The sequence below is a fragment of the Pan troglodytes genome, chromosome 4 (assembly GCF_028858775.2).
Source record: "Pan troglodytes isolate AG18354 chromosome 4, NHGRI_mPanTro3-v2.0_pri, whole genome shotgun sequence".
Taxonomy (NCBI): domain Eukaryota; kingdom Metazoa; phylum Chordata; class Mammalia; order Primates; family Hominidae; genus Pan; species Pan troglodytes.
The window spans coordinates 106,274,009-106,295,048 of record NC_072402.2 but is presented as its reverse complement, the minus strand read 5'-3'; the positions used below and the strand labels follow the sequence as shown (position 1 = coordinate 106,295,048).

The 21,040-nt window shown below is 44.1% G+C and overlaps 1 protein-coding gene across 4 annotated transcripts in view; it reads right to left on the bottom strand.

The window, feature by feature from the left end:
* LOC104006505 (uncharacterized) overlaps positions 1-21,040 on the bottom strand; it is a 243,330-nt gene that overhangs the window by 53,932 nt on the left and 168,358 nt on the right. For 2 of the 4 annotated variants that reach the window (XR_010156933.1, XR_010156935.1), the window contains one exon: positions 20,449-20,532. The exons of 1 other annotated variant lie outside the window; for it this stretch is intronic. Coding sequence is in view for 1 of the 3 variants with exons in the window: in XM_063810508.1 (XP_063666578.1) it covers positions 20,159-20,532 (374 nt within the window). In the remaining 2 variants the exon portion in view is untranslated. Of the gene's footprint in view, positions 1-11,355; positions 20,533-21,040 lie in introns of those variants that run through there. One more of the 4 variants, XM_063810508.1, reaches the window with a different exon arrangement.

Sequence of the window (21,040 nt, the reverse complement as noted above, 5' to 3'; positions counted from 1 at the left end):
CTCAACCTCTTTCTCCTTTCAATCTTGGTGCCACACTTCAATCTCTCCCTTCTCTTAATTTCAGTTCCTTTCCTTTTCTGGTAGAGACAAAGGAGATGTGTTTTATCCACGGACCCAAAACTCTGGCACTGGTCACAGACTCAGGAAGACAGTCTTCCCTTGGTGTTTAATCACGCAGGGATGCCTGCCTGATTATTCACTCATGTTTCAGAGGTGTCTGACCACGCAGTGACGCCTGTCTTGGTCCTTCGCCCTTAGCGGCAAGTACCGCTTTTCTGGGGGGCAAGAACCACCTGACCCCTTCTCTCCATGTCTGTACCCCTTCTCTGCTTTTCTGGAAGGCAAGAACCCCCCAACCCCTTCTGTGTCTCTACCCCTTGTCCACTTTTCTGGAGAGCAAGAACCCCCTGACCCCTTCTCTCTGTGTGTCTACCCCTTGCCCACTTTTCTGGAGGGCAAGAACCCCCTGACCCCATCTCTCCGTGTCTCTACCCCTCGTCCGCTTTTCTGGAGGGCAAGAACCGCCCCCGCCACCCCTTCTCTCCATGTCTCTACCCCTTCTCTGCTTTTCTGGAGGGCAAGAACCCCCTGACCCCTTCTCTCCCTGTCTCTACCCCTTGTCTGCTTTTCTGGAGGGCAAGAACCCCCTGACACCTTCTCTCCGTGTCTCTACCCCTTCACTTTTCCGGAGGGCAAGAACCCCCCGACCCCTTCTCTCCATGTCTCTACCCCTTCTCTGGAGGGCAAGAACCCCCCAACCCCTTCTCTCCATGTCTCTACTCTCTTTCCTGGGCTTGCCTCCTTCACTATGGGCAACCTTCCACCCTCCCTTCCTCCCTCTTCTCCCTTAGTGTGTGTTCTCAAAAACTTAAAACCTCTTCAACTCACACCTGACCTAAAACCTAAATGCCTTATTTTCTTCTGCAACACCGCTTGGCCCCGATACAAACTTGACAATGGCTCTAAATGGCCAGAAAATGGCACTTTCGATTTCTCCATCCTACAAGACCTAAATAATTTTTGTTGAAAAATGGGCAAATGGTCTGAGGTGCCTTACATCCAGGCATTTTTCACACTTCATCCCCTCCCTAGTCTCTGTTCCCAATGTGGTTCCTCCCAAATCCTCCTCCTTTCCCTCCTGCCTGTCCCCTCAGTCCCAACCCCAAGCGTCACTGAGTCTTTCCAGTCTTCTTTTTCTACAGACCCATCTGACCTCTCCCCTTCTCCCCAGGCTGCTCATTGCCAGGCTGAGCTAAGTCCCAATTCCTCTTCAGCGTCTGCTCCTCCACCCTATAATCCTTCTATCACCTCCCCTCCTCACACCCGGTCCGGCTTACAGTTTAGTTCCATGACTAGCTCTTCCCCACCTGCCCAACAATTTCCTCTTAGAGAAGTGGCTGGAGCTGAAGGCATAGTCAGGGTACATGTACCTTTTTCTCTATCAGACCTCTCTCAGATCAGTCAGCGTTTAGGCTCTTTCTCATCAGACCCCACTAAATATATACAGGAATTCCAATATCTAACTCTGTCCTGCAACTTAACCTGGAGTGACTTAAATGTCATCCTGACTTCTAGCCTCTCCCCAGATGAATGGGAAAGAGTTTTTTCTCTAGCCCAATCTTATGCTGATAACCACTGGCTTCACAAGCCAGACCTCCAGGAACACATTAGAGCTGTTCCCCGAGAGGATCCCCAATGGAACTGTCAGGCAGATTCCCCAGGTATAGCCAGGCGAGATTACATGATTTCCTGCCTAGTTGAAGGGCTTAAAAAGGCAGCTTACAAGGCTGTTAATTATGACAAGCTTAAAGAAACTACCCAAGGTGAAGACGAAAACCCAGCCCAGTTCATGGCCCACTTAGCAGCAACCCTTAGACGCTTTACCACCCTAGACACAGAAGGGCCAGAAGGCTGCCTTATTCTTAATATGCATTTTACCACCCAATCCACTCCTGACATTAAGAAAAAACTTCAAAAATTAAATTCTGGCCCTCAAACCTCACAACAGGACTTAATTAACCTTGCCTTCAAGGTGTACAATAATAGAGTAGAGGCAGCCAAGTAGCAACATATTTCTGAGTTGCAATTCCTTGCCTCCACTGTGAGAGAAACCCCAGCCACATCTCCCAGCACACAAGAACTCCAAACGCCTGAACCGCAGCTGCCAGAGGTTCCTCCAGAACCTCCTCCCCCATGAGCTTGCTACAAGTGCTGGAAATCTGGCTACTGGGCCAAGGAATGCCCACAGCCCAGGATTCCTCCTGAGCTGTGTCCCATCTGTGCGAGACCCCACTGAAAATCAGACTGTTCAACTCACCTGGCAGCCAGTTCCAGCACCCCTGGAAGTCTGGCCCAAGGCTCTCTGACTCCTTCCCAGATCTTCTCGGCTTAGCAGCTGAAGACTGACACTGCCCGATTGCCTCGGAAGCCTACAGTACCATCACAGGTGCTCTGGGTAACTCTCACAGTGGAGGGTAAGTCCGTCCCCTTCTTAATCAATAAGGAGGCTACCCACTCCACATTACCTTCTTTTCAAGGGCCTGTTTCCCTTGCCTCCATAACTGTTGTGGGTATTGATGGCCAGGCTTCTAAACCTCTTAAAACTCCCCAACTCTGGTGCCAACTTAGAGAGCATTCCTTTTTAGTTATCCCCAGCTGCCCAGCTCCCTTATCAGGCCGAGACATTTTAATTAAATTATCTGCTTCCCTGTGTATTCTTGGACCACATCTCATTGCTGCCCTTCTTCCCAACCCAAAGCCTCCTTTGCATCTTCCTCTCATATCCCCCAACCTTAACCCACAAGTATAGGACATCTCTACTCCCTCCCTGGCAACCGATCACATGCCCATTACCATCCTATTAAAATCTAATCACCCTTACCCCACACAATGCCAATATCCCATCCCACAGCACGCTTTAAAAGGATTAAAGCCTGTTATCACTCGCCTGCTACAGCATGGCATTTTAAAGCCTATAAATTCTCCTTACAATTCCCCCATTTTACCTGTTCTAGAACCAGACAAGCCTTGCAGGTTAGTTCAGGATCAGTGCCTTATCAACCAAATTGTTTTGCCTATCCACCCCATGGTGCCAAACCCATATACTCTCTTATCCTCAATACTTCCCTCCACAACCCATTATTCTGTTCTGGATCTCAAACATGCTTTCTTTACTATCCCTTTGCACCCTTCATCCCAGCCTCTCTTCGCTTTCACTTAGACTGACCCTGACACCCACCAGGCTTAGCAAATTACCTAGGCTGTGCTGCCACAGGGCTTCACAGATAGCCCCCATTAGTTCAGTCAAGCCCAAATTTCATCCTCATCTGTTACCTATCTCGGCATAATTCTCATAAAAACACACGTACTCTCCCTGCTGATCGTGTCCAACTAATCTCCCAAACCTCAATCCCTCCTACAAAACAACAACTCCTTTCCTTCCTAGGCATGGTTCGTGTGGTCAGAATTCTTACACAAGAGCTGGGACCAGGCCCTGTAGCCCAAACAACTTAACCTTACTGTTTTAGCCTAGCCCTCATGTCTGCGTGCAGCGGCTGCCGCTGCTTTAATACTTTTAGAGGCCCTCAAAATCACAAACTATGCTGAACTCACTCTCTACAGTTCTTATAACTTCCAAAATCTATTTTCTGCCTCATACCTGACGCATATACTTTCTGCTTCCCAGCTCCTTCAGCTATACTCACCCTTTGTTGAGTCTCCCACAATTACCATTGTTCCTGGCCCGGACTTCAATCCAGCCTCCCACATTATTCCAGATACCACACCTGACACTCATGACTGTATCTCTCTGATCCACCTGACATTCACCCCATTTCCCCATATTTCCTTCTTCCCTGTTCCTCACCCTGATCACATTTGGTTTATTGATGATAGTTCTACCAGGCCTAATTGCTACACACCAGCAAAGGCAGGCTATGCTATAGTACAAGCCACCAGCCCACCTCTTAGAACCTCTCATTTCCTTTCCATCTATCCTCAAGGAAATAACTTCGCTGTGTTCCATCTGCTATTCTACTACTCCTCAGGGATTATTCAGGCCCCCTCCCTTCCCTACACATCAAGCTCAGGGATTTGCCCCCACCCAGGACTCGAAACTCTTAACTCTCTCTTAGAGTAGATAGATGATCTTTGCTGGCAGAGGACCCTCCAATACTTTCACTCTGATGAAGTTCTGTTCTTTACTTTTATACTCACTCTTATTCTCATTCCCATTCTTATGCCACCCTCTACCTCTCCCCAGCTATCTCCACCACACTATCAACCTTACTCATTCTCTCCTAGCTGTTTCTAATCCCTCCTTAGCGAACAACCACTGGCTTTGCATTTCCCTTTCTTCCAGCGCCTACACAGCTGTCCCCGCCTTACATGCAGAATAGGCAACATCTCTGGTCTCCCTATACCTCTGAACTTCCTTTAACAGCCCTCACCTTTACCCTCCTGAAGAACTCATTTACTTTCTAGACAGGTCCAGCAAGACCTCCCCAGACATTTCACATCAGCAAGCTGCCACCCTCCTCCACACTTACTTAAAAAACCTTTCTCCTTATATCAACTCTACTCCCCCCATATTTAGACCTCTCACAACACAAACTACTATTCCAGTGGCTGCTCCTTTATATATCTCTCCACAAAGACCCACTGGAATTCCCTTAGGTAACCTTTCACCTTCTCGATGTTCCTTTACTCTTCAGCTCCAAAGCCCAACTACACACATCACTGAAACAACTGGAGCCTTCCAGCTCCATATTACAGACAAGCCCTCTATCAATACTGGCAAACTTCAAAACATTAGCAGTAATTATTGCTTAGGAAGACACTTACTCTGTATTTCACTCCATCCTTGGCTACCTTCCCCTTGCTTGTCAGACTCTCCTCCCAGGCCCTCTTCTTGTTTACTTATACCCAACCCCGAAAATAACAGTGAAAGGTTACTCATAGGTACTCGGCGTTTTCTCATATACCATGAAAATCGAACCTCCCCCTCTACACAGTTACCTCATCAGTCCCCATTACAACCTCTGATGGCTGCCGCCCTAGCTGGATCCCTAGGAGTCTAGGAACAAGACACCCCTTTCAGTACTCCTTCTCATCTTTTTACTTTGCATCTCCAGTTTTTCCTCGCACAAGGTCTCTTCTTCCTCTGTGGATCCTCTACCTACATGTGTCTACCTGCTAATTGGACAGGCACATGCACACTATTTTTCCTTACTCCCAAAATTCAATTTGCAAATAGGACTGAAGAACTCCCTGTTCCCCTCATGACACCGACATGACAAAAAAGAGTTATTCCACTAATTCCCTTGCTTGTCAGTTTAAGACTTGCTGCCTCCACTACTGCTCTCGGTACTGGAATAGCAGGCATTTCAACCTCTGTCACGACCTTCTGTAGCCTTTCTAATGACTTCTCTGCTAGCATCACAGACATATCACAAACTTTATCAGTCCTCCAGGCCCAAGTTGACTCTTTAGCTGCAGTTGTCCTCCAAAACCGCCGAGGCCTTGACTTACTCACTGCTGAAAAAGGAGGACTCTGTATATTCTCAAATGAAGAGTGTTGTTTTTACCTAAATCAATCTGGCCTGGTGTATGACAACATAAAAAAACTCAAGGATAGAGCGCAAAAACTTGCCAACCAAGCAAGTAATTATGCTGAACCCCCTTAGGCACTCTCTAATTAGATGTCCTAGGTCCTCCCAATTCTTAGTCCTTTAATACCTGTTTTTCTCCTTCTCTTATTCCATTTAGTCTTTCAATTCATACAAAATCATATCCAGGCCATGACCAATAATTCTACATGATAAATGTTTCTTCCAACAACCCCACAATATCACCCCGTACCACAAAATCTTCCTTCAGCTTAATCTCCCCCACTCTAGGTTCCCACACCGCCCCTAATCCCACTTGAAGCAGCCCTGAGAAACATCGTCCATTATCTTTCCATACCACCCCCAAAATTTTCACCACCCCAACACTTTACCACTATTTCATTTTATTTTTCTTATTAATATCAGAAGACAGGAATGTCAGGCCTCTGAGCCCAAGCTAAGCCATCATATCCCCTGTGACCTGCACATACACATCCAGATGGCCAGTTCCTGCCTTAACTGATGACATTCTACCACGAAAGAAGTGAAAATGGCCTGTTCCTGCCTTAACTGATGACATTGTCTTGTGAAATTCCTTCTCTTGGCTCATCCTGGCTCAAAAGCTCCCCTACTGAGCACCTTGTGACCCCCACCCCTGCCAGCCAGAGAACAACCATCCCCCCTTTGACTGTAATTTTCCTTTACCTACCCAAATCTTATAAAACGGCCCCACGCCTATCTCCCTTCGCTGACTCTCTTTTCGGACTCAGCCCGCCTGCGCCCAGCTGAAATAAACAGCCTTGTTGCTCACACAAAGACTGTTTGGTGGTCTCTTCACACGGACACGAGTGAAAGTCATGATCCCAGATGTCGCAAGTTTGGCTTGAGGACTTGAGGGTAGCCTGCTGAGCAGCGGTTCTCAAGAGACTGGTACTTTCCTCCAGGATATGGTTGCTAGATTTAGCAAGTAAAAATACAAGACATCTAGCTAAAAAGGAATGTCAGAGGCAATATTTTTTTTTTTTAAGTAAAGCTAGATCCCAAATATTGTGTGGGATCTATTTATAGTGAAAAAATTATTTGTGTCTCTGAAATTCAAATTTAAGCATCCTGGACTTAATCTGGCAACCCTATTCTAGGGAGCTTTTTCATAATTTGTGGGGGGAATTTTTGTCATCACAGTGATGGAGGGATGAGGGATGCTAGATATTGTGCATGTGTTGAACAATCTTACACGACAGAGAATTGTCCCGTAGCCACATGACTTTGCATATCCCCATGGACATTCTTGAAAACAAAGTATTTTGGGTTGGTTTTAAAGTACAATGAATTTAACATACAATGGAATCTTAAGAATCAGAATGCAACAACTGTGTAAATTAAGGGATGATTTGACTTTTTGTTTTAGTCATTTCAGCTATTCCTTGTTCCAGAAAATCATTTCACCTATGGCAACAATGCTTGAGGTATTTCAGTTGCCAGTACACAACACCTGAATCATTTCTAGCTGTCACCATCATAATGATTCTATGTGTATGTGCAGGCACCCAGTTGTTCATTACTCTTGTAGTATTATTGAGCCCAACTTCTTACTTACTGAAGTATTTGATTATAAATTACTTTTAGTTTATTTCCTTTTTACATTAAAATTAGGGTACTATATATTTAGCTCAAATTATTTGTATAGATGTCACCTGTGAATTTCATTTCAGGAAAGTAAGGGGGTCTTGGGTCTGCTACAGTTGATATCCAATGGTAGGGGGTCCTGATACCTCAGATTTGTCTACTATTTCACATGGGTGAAGTCCAGTAGTGGGGGAAACACTTTGATTGAAAATGGTTCTAAAATATTGGAGGAAAAATCAAAATGGCATGACTATGCAAACATATTGCAACCTCTTCATCTCTTCCTTTCTCACCTCTCTAAATCTCTCAGAGAAGCATAGAAATCAAATCTTCATTCTGCTTTGTTTTAAAAATGCTGTTTTTCCCCCTAAGCTTTTGGACACTAATTACATCATTGAATATCAAACTTATTTCTTTGCTTTAATCAAAGTTGTGTTTTATAAGTCCTGACATTTCTAAATGGAAAAGAAGTTTAAGCCCTGAGGCTGTTTAGGGTTTACTAATACTGATACTTCTATCAGAATAAGTAATGATAATGTTGATTAGAGCTTTACAAAAATTTATTTCTGAGGGAATACATTGTCTCACTAAGTAGAGGACAGACCCAGATCTTGAAGATATCCAAACATAAAGATTACAGTTCACATTTAGGCTATTAAGCAATTTGTCTGACAATTAAATTTCTATATGGTTCCTTGAACCACCATTATCATAATAAATGTCATTTGGGTAAAATTGGTATTGGAGATGCTATGAGGCTGTCTTGGAGAGAAGAAGGGGAAAAAATGGATGCTAGTGACAAGAGAGGTGACTAGGAAGGACAGCAATAAGCTTGGATGGTCTGGTTACCAACTACTATGTAATAAACTCTCCCCAAAATTAGTGGCTTAAAACAATAGCTAATTTAATTATATCTCATAATATTAAGGATCAGGAATTCAGACACCTTAGCAATTCTGCTCCATGTGGTGCCCACTAGTTACTCTGCAGGGATATTCACCTGGTGGATAGTTTGGTCTGGAAGGTCCAAGACAGCTTCATGTGCATGTCCAATATCTTAACAAGGAGAGTTAGAGGCAAGGTTTGTCTGGGCTCCTTGTCATCTCCATGTGATCTTCTCTGCAGGGTAATTGATCTGGTTATGTAGTGTCTCAGGGTTGCAAGAGTGATCATTCCTTGAGATGTGAAGCGGAAGCAGCTGGTCTTTTGGCCTAGAAGCTAGTGCAGCATCATTTGTGCTATATTCTACTGGCCAAAACAGTCACAGATTCAGAGGAAGAAAAATGGACCTCACCTTTCAAGAGGAAAAAGATCAAAGAATTTGTGGCCATCCTTAATCAATCCTCCAGATTTGAAGGAAAAAAAGATAAGCCGGTTGATGGACACACATGAGACTACCCCAGGATGCAAAGAACCATGTTCATGCAGGAAAGAGATTGTGAAAAGAGACAGAGGGAAATGGCCCAGTGCAAGATGAAATGAAGTGTGGTGGATGGACAGAAGTACTGCTACCATGGTCCTGAAGAAGTCTGAAAACGGGTTAAATTCACAACATCATGTAGTATGACAGTATCATGCTTGTTAAAATGAAAAGGTACAGCAGGCTAATATTTTCAAATATTATACCGTGCATATTTTATTTCTGGAAGATTACTTCTCCAAAGCCCTCTTGAAAGTGAGGAAAGAACATAGCAGACAAAAGATTAAATGGTTCCATCTGGACTTCCAAGTTCACTTATAAAGTCCATTTCGCCAAAGAGTGTGAAAGTGTCAAGTTGTTTAAAATGAGCCTAAATATCAAGGAATCAAAGAATAGAGGTTATAAAATGGACCCCAAAATAGGAAGGATACAGCTATAATTGCTTTGTCGAGAACTGGGAGATACAACTCCGCTTGAAAAGCTATGTACTTTTTATATGTGAACAATGCAGAGCCATGAGGCATCTGGGTCAGGGAGGAGTTCATTACCAATATAAGCAGATCAACAGCCAGAATAACATTGCAGCACCAGTTCCCCACACCTAGCCCTACAGGAGATAAGAGCCATGAAATCTTTTTATGTGGGTGCCAGGGGACAGGAAACAATGGATTTTCTCCATTTACATACAGTAAAAAACCAACTGCCTCCCACTTCCCTCCCAAAATAAGAGAGGAAGTTAAAAAAAAAAAAACCTTTTGCTGCTTTCTGGTGGGGATGCAAAGGATCCTGGTTTCTCAACTTAACCATTTGGATTACAAATGAAATGTCTCCAGGAGTGTGTTCCCACCTGGAGAGGTCCTGATCCACTCTTTTAATATGTAAATTCCTAGGAGCTAACCTAGACAACTATCTCAGGACAACTGACTTTAGGGGAGATAAGAGAAGTTTTATTATCCTTTTATATCAGAGCTATTAGCTCCATCATTGAGGGAAACATTGGCTGCAGATCTAATCTTCATGGTGTGTGAAAATGTTTCCATGGGAAGTGAGAGCCAAATTTTTTTTTCCTCTTTCTATCAGTTACATTTCCAAGTTTCAGGAGGCTAGTGCATTTTACAAGAGCACTGATGAATTGAGGAAAGTTTCATATCCCCACAATGATACAACAGTAGTTTCCCAAAATGTATGATGGGAATAAAAAAAAACTTGCTACTCTGGGAGGTAGAGATGGGGTTTAAGAGGCTACATATACTTAGAGGCCAGAAGACTAGGATAAATATGGTGCCCAAACTGATCATTTTTTAATGCTTTTAGCTGCATGTACAAGTGGCCAGATCATAGTGGTATAAGTAAATAGGCATTTGTTTTTTTCTCCCCTAAAGAAGTCTGAACGTCTGTATTCAGAGAAGTAATCATCAGTGCAGATTCTTCCTAGCTTCCTTCTGCCCTCTTAGTATGTAGCTTGCTGGTTGCAAAGTGGCTGCTCTACCTCCTTCCATCATGTTTGTATTATAATCACTAAAAAGGGAAAAGAGCAAAGGCAAAAGGTACATGCCAGCTTTTTTTTTTAAAGTCCTTCTGAAAAGACTATCAAGTAATATCCATTTATATCTTATTACCCATCTCCAGCAAAAGGAAGTTCAAAAAGGTAAATATTGGTACTAATCACATTGGTACCATGAAGAAAAATGGGTTTATTTCAGCAAAGAGAAGAGAAAGAGCTATTAGAAAGGCAACCAGTGATGTCATCCATCACCTGGGCCTCAACTGAGAAAGAAGTACGAGGCTATAAAAATCCCATATAGTTTAGGAGTAGGCTGACCACCCCACTTCCTATCTGGAACTGTAGGAGGAGGCTTCCTCTCAGTGTACTGGCATTGTCACCATGTGATGAAGTTGGGTAGAAAGGTGGAGGGGTGTGTTTAGGCAGAGAGGGGCCTGAGCACACTATGAGGTGTTGTCCAGAAGTTCACTTCCCCAGTAGGGTACTCAGAAGGAAGGTAAGGGCAGTGGACTAAAAGATGCCCCAGTCAGGGGTGAAGAGGATGCAGAAGACATGGACCTTGTCACTAGAGGCTCTGGCAGTGACCACAAACATCAGCATTATATTTCTGTTCAAGCCGCCAAACCAGGTGTGACCAGATATATCAGCAGCATAGAGCAACAGAGGCCAATATCTAAAGAGCCCAGTGAGGAAGACAACAGCAGAGGCCAGGGAAGACCTGCAGCAGGTCTGTAGACCAGACACACTACCCCAACACTATAATGGGATGTAAGCTCCCCTGCCCACAACTGTAATACTGATGCAGGGGTGGGTGGTAGGAAAAGCTATAATTTTTGAATTGTGTAATGATGAATCCTGACCTGAACCTAATAAATGAGAGACTAAATTTCAAGCTGAATGTGATTAAATTACCTTTAATTTGCAAAATCAAGGTATTTTCCCCAACATCTGCAGAAATGATGAGTGGGGATGGGGTGGGAACTTGAATTAGTTGAATTTAATTGTGAGATGTAAAAAGTTAACATTTTTGCACACCTGAGCAGTATATAAACTTAAAATTGATGGTCACGGATAAAATTAGGATTATGGTGTAGAAGTTATTAAAAGTTAGAATTAAGTGTGTGACTATTTGTGATATCTAAGTAAAGTTATGAGCTGATTTAGCTAATTACTTTGTCAATGAAAAGAGCCAAACTCTGTAAAATATTTGAAGAGATTTATTCTGAGACAAATATGAATGACCATGGCAAGAGGCACAGTCACAAGACGTCCTGAGAACATGTGTCCAATGTGTTTGGGATACAGTTTGATTTTATACATTTTAGGGGGCATAAGACATCAATAAATACATTGGTTTGGTCCGGAAAGGTGGAACAACTTGAGGGGCAGTGGGGTCGGAGGCATACATTGGTTTAGTCCAGAAAGGTGGAACAACTTGAGGGGCAGTGGGGTCCGAGGCTGTGGGATGGTGATAGGTCATAGGTAAATCTAAAGATTTTCAGATTGGCAATTGGTTGAAAGAGTTACATAATTATTTAAAGACCTGGAATTAATAGAAAGAAGTGTCTGGGGTAAGATAAGGGATTGTAGAGACCAAGGTTCTTATGAAGTCTTACAGGTGGCTGCCCCTAGAGATAATAGATGGTGAATGTTTCCTATTCAGAACTTTAAAAGGTGCTAGAGTCTCAGTTAATCTCTTCAGGATTGGTGATGGTGGTGGGGTGGGGGCTGCAAGGGGAAAGATCTAGTTTTGTTAATAGAGACGCTTTACAGATGCAAATTCTCTCCTACAAAAGGCTTTGCAGGGCCATTTTAAAATATGTCAAAGAAATATATTGTGGAGTAAAATACTTTGATTTCCTTCAGGGTCCTGCTATCTGTCATGTGATACTATACTAGAGTCAAGTTGGAATTTGGTAACTTACTGCTAGGGAGAATCTGTTCTGTCAGTCTTAGGATCTCTATTTTAATGTTAATGCTGGTCAATTGTGTTCCTGAACTCCAATGGAAAGAAAGTATAATGTGGCATGTCTGATCCCCGCCTGCCCTCTCCTGTAATGACCTGAACTAGTTTTCAGGTTTCTTTGGAATCCCTGTGGCCAAGAGGGGGTCCATTCAGTCAGTCTAGGGGCTTAGAGTTTTATTTTTGGTTTACACCTTTATTCAGGGCACAAACATTGATTGAGCCTCCTATGAACAGATGCCATCCTTCATGCTGATGGCCTGATCTTAAGTGGTAAAGTGGAGTTGCAGAAAGTCTCTGGGGCTCTCTGAGCATAAGGAGGAGAACCCCACAAAGGGGAGTGAAGCAAGACAGCTTCTGCATGTTCAGGTTCTGAGTCCAAGGAGACTCTTGTGGGTTGTTCAGCAGGCTGAGGAATTTTGGGGTAAGTTTGGGAGGAGATTGTGAAAGTTATTTCTGCCTCTTAAGACCTAGTTCCACCCAAAGATAAAAGAAGAGATAGAATGTCCCTCTGTACTTAGTTGTCACTGGAGAATTTGTAAGGAATTCTCAGGAAAAAGTGATAGGAGAGGGTAAGGAGAAGATAATACTAGTAATAAGTTAACTATTATCGGTTATGAATTTCTACCCTGTGGAAAACATTAAAATAATTATTTATCTTCAATTTTCACAATAATTTTTGCAAGGTAGATATTTTGATTCCCACTGTAGCATATGAGGAAACAGACTCAGGGAGATTAAAGAACTTTCCCAGGGTCATGAATCTAGTAATGGTCAGGGGTTCAAACCCAGTCCAGGGAGTTTGATGCCAGAGCAGAGCTTGTTTTACTGTGCTGTGTGACCCCAGTACATGTGCCTACTTCACAGGCCTACTGTGAACACTTCTTGGACACTTGCACAAATTCTCTCATTCTGAGAGTAAGGAGAGATTATTAGAGAAAAGGAGTAGGGTTTTACCCCTTGTTCCTAGACTCCCTACTTCCCATTCTGCCAAAAAAGCAGTGGCTGTGGGCCCTTACACTAAGGTCTGGTTCCTAACCTCTAAAATCTGGCTCCATGAGTAGGAGGAACAGGATTGTCAACAGACAGTTTTGTGGTAACAGCAAAAGACTCTCCTGATTCCTACGAGATGTAGTCAGTCTTCTGGGTATAAACACAGTGATCTTCCTGGATTCATAACCAACTGCATTTGCATTTGGGATTTTTCCATTACATTATTTGAACTACTCCCTCTCAATTTCATAACAAGTGATGTCACCCCTGAGGCCACCAGGGAGCACAGGGATTTTATGTCTTAAATCTGTGTCCAGATTACAATAGTGTAGCTAAGTCACATTACAGTAATTGCAAATATGCAACTCATTATTTTCTTTGGATCACTGGAGTACAGCACTAAAAATTCTAAATTTCAATTTTTGGTTTATTTCTCAAAATAGAACTCATTACATCCAGAGTTTTATGAGTCTCTTTAGGAAGATAAGGACAGATCTCACCCTATCACCATGAAGAAAATAATCCCTGAAGGTACTCTGTGGCCTGCATCTCCCATACCTAACTTCCTTCTTTTGCCCAAATTCATAAAGGTTTGATGGTATGATCTTGGATGAAAAGAGGAGGATAAAAATGCAAGACAGGAAAGTTTATGTCACCAGCTGGCTTAATGAAAGATGCTTGGGAATTGATCCTCTAAATATTTTTGAGTTTTTTATATGTAACAAAAAATAATGTGGTATTTATTGGCATGTTTCATGAGTTAAATTTAAAACTTTATTGTCAGAGGCTCTTAACTGAAGTAATTTAAAACCTGGCCCACACTTGGTGTGGATTTATAATGGGAAAGTGTTGTCTTTTGTGTTGCCCACTAGACCCTCAAAAGTGACCCTGCATGAAGAAGGGAATAAGCCCAAAATGGTAGGATCAATGCTGAGTATCAAATCGCAGCAGGACAAGTCACAGCGTTTTAGGAGGCTGAGCATGGGCTTAATCTGAATTGACTCTGACAGGTGAAGTTTGTCAGCAATGGCTGGGTGCAGTGGCTCATGCCTGGAATCCTGGTATTTTGGGAGACCAAGATAGAGGATCACTTGAGACCAGGAGTTCAAGAACAGACTGGGCAACATAGTGAGGCTCTGTCTCTGCAAAAAAAAAATTAAAACATCAGCCAGGTGCAGAGGCACGTGCCTATAGTTCCAGCTACTCAGGAGGCTGATGTGGGTAGATCACTTGAGTCCAGGAGTTTTAGAATGCTGTGAGCCATGACTGCAACATCTACTTCAGCCTGGTGACAGAGCAAGACCCTGTCTCAGGAAAATTTTAAAAAAAGTTTGCTAGCAAGAGTTTCTGGAGCAGAGTGAGGCAAACTATACTTTGCTAGACAAGACTCTAGCCAAATGTGGGGGTAGAGTAGGATGGGTTCAGGGGACAGATTCCAGTCCCCCTGAGAAGGAAATGTAAGACTACATAGAGATTGGGGTAGAGTTCTAGTACCAGAAAGACAAACTACATTAAGAAACCGAAGCAAAAGCCAAGTCATAAGCAATGTATACCATTGGCTGAAGGGGAAAGTCTGAAGCCAGATAAGCCTGAGAATGGCTGGAGGCCTACCAAAGGTACCAGACCCTTGCCGCAGATGGGAAAGGGGTATTTAATAAGCATATGAGGTTGGTTCATGGAGGTATGAGCAACAAGGCTGCCGCATTCTACAACTCTAAGGGCATTTGAAGGTCAGCCCTTGCCACTACCCGGTAGGCACCCGGACAGGGACTCATAGGGAATATCATGTGGAGTTGTCCCATGCATTGACCCTGAGTGGGAGATATTTAGTTTGCACATTTAAAGTCTTTGGAACCTTTAGTCTGGTGCAGATGGAAGAGAGATCACTGACAGCAAATTTCTATGTATTTGTGCATATTTGAAACTTAGATTTAGAAATAATTCTAAAATGTCTTGCTGCAAGTTGAGCATAGCATATTGCTGAATGTGAAGGGTGAGTGAAGCATTTCACCTGAAAGCAAATTTTACTTGTCAGAGGCAAGAATCATGGATTTTTTGATACCTAAGTGCTTTGATTCTCATCTTCAGATTTATTTGTACACGTTTCTCACATGAGCCTGGAAAATGTTACACAGGGAGATCAACAACCATCTAAACCGTGAGGCCAAGCAGGGCCTGAAAATGTGAACCCACAGCATTTCCTTGCCAGAGATTGCAATGTCTGGCTAACGGAACACATTTATTTCCCTCCATTGCTGCATCTTCAAGGTATACCTGTCAGTCACTCCTCACAACAATAAACTACTGTTTTATTCTGGTGTCTGCCCTCCCCTTCCCTCAGATGAGAATGATAAACTATAATCTGAAGAGTTGCAAAGGTGCACAGAAAATAATTCTCACTCATTTTCTTCTAGCAGCTTGTTTGGCCCAGCTATGATTGATTGAGTTCGGTCATGATGACACAAAGCTGGAGCTGTGATCACTCAATGTCCCTTCATCAGAGAAAATAAATCAAAGGGAACAGCGCCATGTGGCAGGGAAGTGAGATATCCCAGAACAATTACTGTGGCAGGCTGGGAGAGCAACAGTCTCCCACAGAGGCTGAGTCTCTCAATTTTATTTTCATGATCAGGTTAGCTACTTTTCAAAGACATACTATGACACTCACAAGGGGAGAGCCCGTGTTACCTGGCTTAGTTAAATATACTGACAGTGAAAGGGTTAGGAACAGACCTTCCCCTCTTCTTTCCCTGAGTGAATTGAAAAGCACTTTGAAAATATATTTAGTGTCTTTGAACATTTCTGGGCTCACTGCTGGGTAGTGTTTCTAGAAGCCAAGTAGGGATATAGAAGACTTACTCTCAAAAGCAAGATGAATTGAGTAAAACTCATGATCTAAATATTCTTTCCTAGGTTGGGTGATGAGGCAGGGTGGGATGACAGTGTATCCTAGTTACCAGAAACCTTGGACTCTCCTTTGAGGCCTTCCTCTCCCTCTGTACCCCCTCCAATCCATCACCACACCCTAACAATATTACCTTCTAAATGTCTCTAGTCCATACACTTGTTTCCATCTCAGTCACTAGCACTTGACCTTCATCTCTCACCAGGATCCCCTACCACCACCACCATGCTGTCCTTGCTCCCATTCGTGTGCTCTCATAGTCCTTTCCCCACTTGGCAGCCAGAGAGGTGTTTTCATAACACCAATTAAGTTATACCACTGTCTTAATAAAATACCTTCATTGGCTCACTTTTGCTCTTCAAATGATAACCTAATTCTTGCCTATGGCCTTCAAGGTCCTATATTATACGACTTCTCTCTCCCTCTGTTTTCACTTCCTGCAACTCATCATTCATGATCCTCCAAAACACACTGACTTCCATCTTGTTCCTTCTACTTTGCACTTGCTGCACTCTCTTCCTAGAAGGTGCTTCCTTCCAACCTTGGCTTCTTTGTACCATTCGGGTAATCAGATTAATGTCCACTCCACAGAGCATCCTTCCCAGCCACCATTAGATTTTCACTCTCTGCCAAATCAGACACATTTTATAGATTAAACATTCATCCATCATCCATTAATTGTTCATCTTCAACAGATTGAGGGATCTAAGAGAACAAGTATCTCACCCTTGTGTCTAGTAATAACTGGCACCTAATAGGTAGGCACTCAGTAGTGAAGGAATAACATTCTGGCTCTAATTTCCAGCCCCAAGTTGCTGAGTTGTTCTAGCTATTAGGCTACCCTGCTCCCAGTGTTACATTATCTGGATTTCCTCCAGTTCAAGGCACTACAAGAGATAGTTTGATATTATACTCACCTTCTGACCTATTCTGCTTTGACTGAGTTCTGCTTATGAGAGTGGACTTAGCCCATGTCTGACCAGGAATACCAATGATATCTAAGTTCACTAGCAAACAGTGGGAAGGGATGATATGATAGATTAAGAACACCACAAACTCACTAGCTCTCTTCTCCAGTATATGTCTGAGAATATTTATCCACTTGAATCTGGGTCTGCGAATGCTTTGGCTGATGGAATACACTGAGAATAACACTGTTCCAGACCTAAGTCTAGGACTTATGACACTAGTTGCTTTCATGCGCGTCCGTGTGAAGAGACCACTAAACAGGCTTTGTGTGAGCAACATGGCTGTTTATTTCACCTGGGCGCAGGCAGGCTGAGTCCGAAAAGAGAGTCAGCGAAGGGAGATAAGGGTGGGGCCACTTTATAGGATTTGGGTAGGTAAAGGAAAATTACAGTCAAAGGGGGTTTGTTCTCTGGCGGGCAGGAGTGGGGGTCGCAAGGTGCTCAGTGGGGATGCTTTTTGAGCCAGGATGAGCCAGGAAAAGGACTTTCACAAGGTAATGTCATCAGTTAAGGCAAGGACCGGCCATTTACACTTCTTTTGTGGTGGAATGTCATCAGTTAAGGTGAGGCAGGGCATATTCACTTCTTTTGTGATTCTTCAGTTACTTCAGGCCATCGGGGTGTATACGTGCAAGTCACAGGGGATGCGATGGCTTGGCTTGGGCTCAGAGGCCTGACATTCCTGCCTTCTTATATTAATAAGAAAAATAAAATAGTGTTGAACTGTTGGGGCAGTGAAAATTTTGGGGGGGTGGTATGGAGAGAGAATGGGTGATGTTTCTCAGGGCTGCTTCAAGCGGGATTGGGGCGGCGTGGGAACCTAGAGTGGGAGAGATTAAGCTGAAGGGAGGTCTTGTGGTAAGGGGTGATATTGTGGGGATGTTAGAAGAAACATTTGTCGTATAGAATGATTGGTGATGGCCTGGATATGGTTTTGGATGAATTGAGAAACTAAAAGGAATAACAGAAGGAGAAAAACAAATATAAAAGGTCTAAGAATTGGGACGACTCAGGATATCTGATTAGAGAGTGCCTAAGGAGATTCAGCAGTCCTGCCAGCAAAGATTATTTATTTACTTCAAGAGTTTGTTATGCCCAGACCGTTAGTTCCCCAAAGAAGACCACCAGAGTCCAGAGTCAAAGCCAAGCGGCAAGGATCTTTACTACAAGTTCGAACCTGGTCCCTCCATTCCACAGCATACAAGAGGGCCCTGAACAATGCGAGTGTTTGCTTTTTATAGCCTGAAAGTTACAGGGGAACAAAGGAATTCTTTTGGTTCCCGCTCTTTCAGTAAAACTTTGAACGGCTGTCCCCTTATCGGAGACTTTCCTGGTGGTGTTTGTACTGGGCTCAGGAAGTTTGAGAGATATATGGTGATATGTGGTGGGATGGGAGGATGGGATGTGTTTGTACTGGGCTTGTTTGTTTTGAGCCCGGGGCTGAGGAATGTGCCCGGCTCTTTTCATTCCCCCCCTTTCTTTTCAGGTATTTTTAGAGCCAATCTTGGGTCTTATAAGTCTGATTCTGTTTCAGCGTTTATAGGTTGGTATTGGGCTCTGAGGACCATGAGTTGTACAGTGTCAAACCTTTCTCTAACGAACCGCAAAATTCTGTTAACAACACAAGGTCCTACGGGAAGCAGAAATAGTAGACTCAGCAGGGGTCCAAGGAAGGGGGCTAACAGAGAAAACATAGATGAGTTCCACCATTGGTCTGCAGCTGAAGCAAACTGCCGTGTTCTTACTTCTGTGCTTAACTTGCATAACTGTTGGACCCGGTCTTCCACAAGCCCTGATTCATTTATGTAGAAACAAGTCTTCCTTTAGAAACATACACGTACCCCCTTTTTCAGCAGTGAGTAGGTCTAAGGCCCTCCGGTTCTGCAAGGTTACCTGTGCTAGGGACGTGAGCTGCCACTGGAGGGAGGCAAGGGACTCAGCTGACTCCTCCATAGCAATGGCAAATTGTTGGTACAGCTTGTTACTTTCTATGAGGGTGTGACCTCGGGCTCCCCCAGCCAGTCCGGCCGCCATGAAGGATGCGGTGAGGGAGATTCCTGCAATGAGGGGGAGAAATATGGCTCGTGCAGGTCTCGGTCTAGGGTCTGGGTGAATAACAGCACTAGTCCAGTTACCGGTATACCCTAGGAACTCGCCAGCAGTAAGTAGAGTTAACCGGGGAACTAATGGGATAGGAAGACACAGTAGGTTGGTAACAGAGGGGCTTGATAGGTTTTTAGATAATGTTCCATTACACCAGAAGAATATGCCTGACAGAGCCCTTAAGGTGATATTAGGGGGCGTTGCAGTGATGCTGCAGAGGCTGGAATTAGTTCCTGAGAAACAGTAGGGAAACTTTTCTTGACTGGGGTTTAGGTATAGTGGCACGTTAGGGATAGGGGCATATGAGAGGTTTCAGTGGTTGTTAGCTTGGGCAGAGGTGGAGGATCCCCATGGCAGGGGGACAGCGGTTAGCGGTGGACGCCCTAGAGTGGCACACAGAAAGCAGCCAGACAGGCTGTGAAGTCCTGTAAGGTTGGCAAGTTCTAATCCTTCTTGCAATAATTTTAACCAGGAAAAAGGACGTAAATCTTGTGTCAGGCGGTTTTCTTGTCGCTGGATATTTCCATGGACCAGGGGCCGTACCTGCACTAGACCCCGCCACAGATAGAGGTGACTGCTAGGCCATGTGGAGGCGGAGGAGTAGTATACAGCCCCGTGTTGAGGCGTGGTCCAGCGGGAGTTCCAGGGGTCTCTAACTATCCATGTATATGAAAGGTCTCTATCTCGTCTGCGATGGAAGGGCCATCTGGGATCTATCTGTTCTTTTCCACCCCACCATTGGTATTTATGGATGTTACAATAGTTATAAGGGCAGCCGGCACTTTGGTGCCACCAATAGTGCTTACAATTGTATTCAGTCTGATCATACTCGAAGCATATTATTGGTGCCACTGGTTTGGCTACTGGGAAATTGGTAAAATTTAGTAAAATTGGGCTATTGCACCCTGAAGAGGGGCAATCTGCACTGGCCACTAGTTTCCCGGGCTTATGAGGTTGCCCAGGGTGGGTTTGGTTTTCATAAAGCCAGAATCTCTAGACAAAGGGATTAGGAGCTGGCTTTACGTTTTTCCCAGCGGCCACTAGGGCGACCAATGTTAGAGTTAGACTACCTAACTGCATGTTTGCAGTGAGCTATGCTGCCGGCGCAGGGTGAGTTTTAAGGGGTTGTTCTTAGCTCTGTCCACAGTCCACGTGTCCGGTGCTTCAGCCGCCGCCGTGATTGGCCCCAGAAGGTCGGAGGTTGGGTCCACTGGCTTGACGTGGGTGTAGTGGATCCACGACGCAATGCCTTCTACCTTCAGGGCGGTGGGTGTGGTCAGGAGTACTTGGAGTGGTCCTTTCCACCTGGGCTCTAGGGTCTCTTGTCCGTGTCGCTTAACCAGGACCCAGTCTCCCGGCTGGTACGGATTGGGTGTCGGTGGGGGACTGGTCTCATATAGCTCTTTCAGCTTGGGCCAGATTTCTTGGTGAATTTTCTGTAAGGCTTGTAAGGAAAATAAGAATTCAGAGACATTTTCTGTTTCAGACTTAAGCAGGTCATCTTTTAAGCTAGGAACCAGGGGTGGAGGTCTGCCATACATGATTTCGTAAGGGGTAAGGCCCAGTTTGTAAGGGGTATTATGGGCCCGGAACAGAGCATAGGGGAGAAGGACTACCCAATTAGCGCCAGTCTCTATAGTCAATTTAGTTAAGGTCTCTTTTAAGGTCCGATTCATCCTTTCTACCTGTCCTGAACTCTGGGGCCTGTAAGCGCAATGTAGTTTTCAATTTGCCCCAAGGATGGAAGCCAAGTCCTGACTTACCTTAGCGACGAAAGCGGGCCCATTATCTGACCCTATCTGGATGGGGAAGCCATACCTGGGAAGGATATCTTCCAGAATTTTCTTTGCTACGACCTGAGCAGTTTCTCTTTTGGTTGGGAATGCTTCAGTCCACCCTGAAAAAGTATCTACAAAGACAAGTAAGTACCGGTACCCGTACTTTCCTGGCTT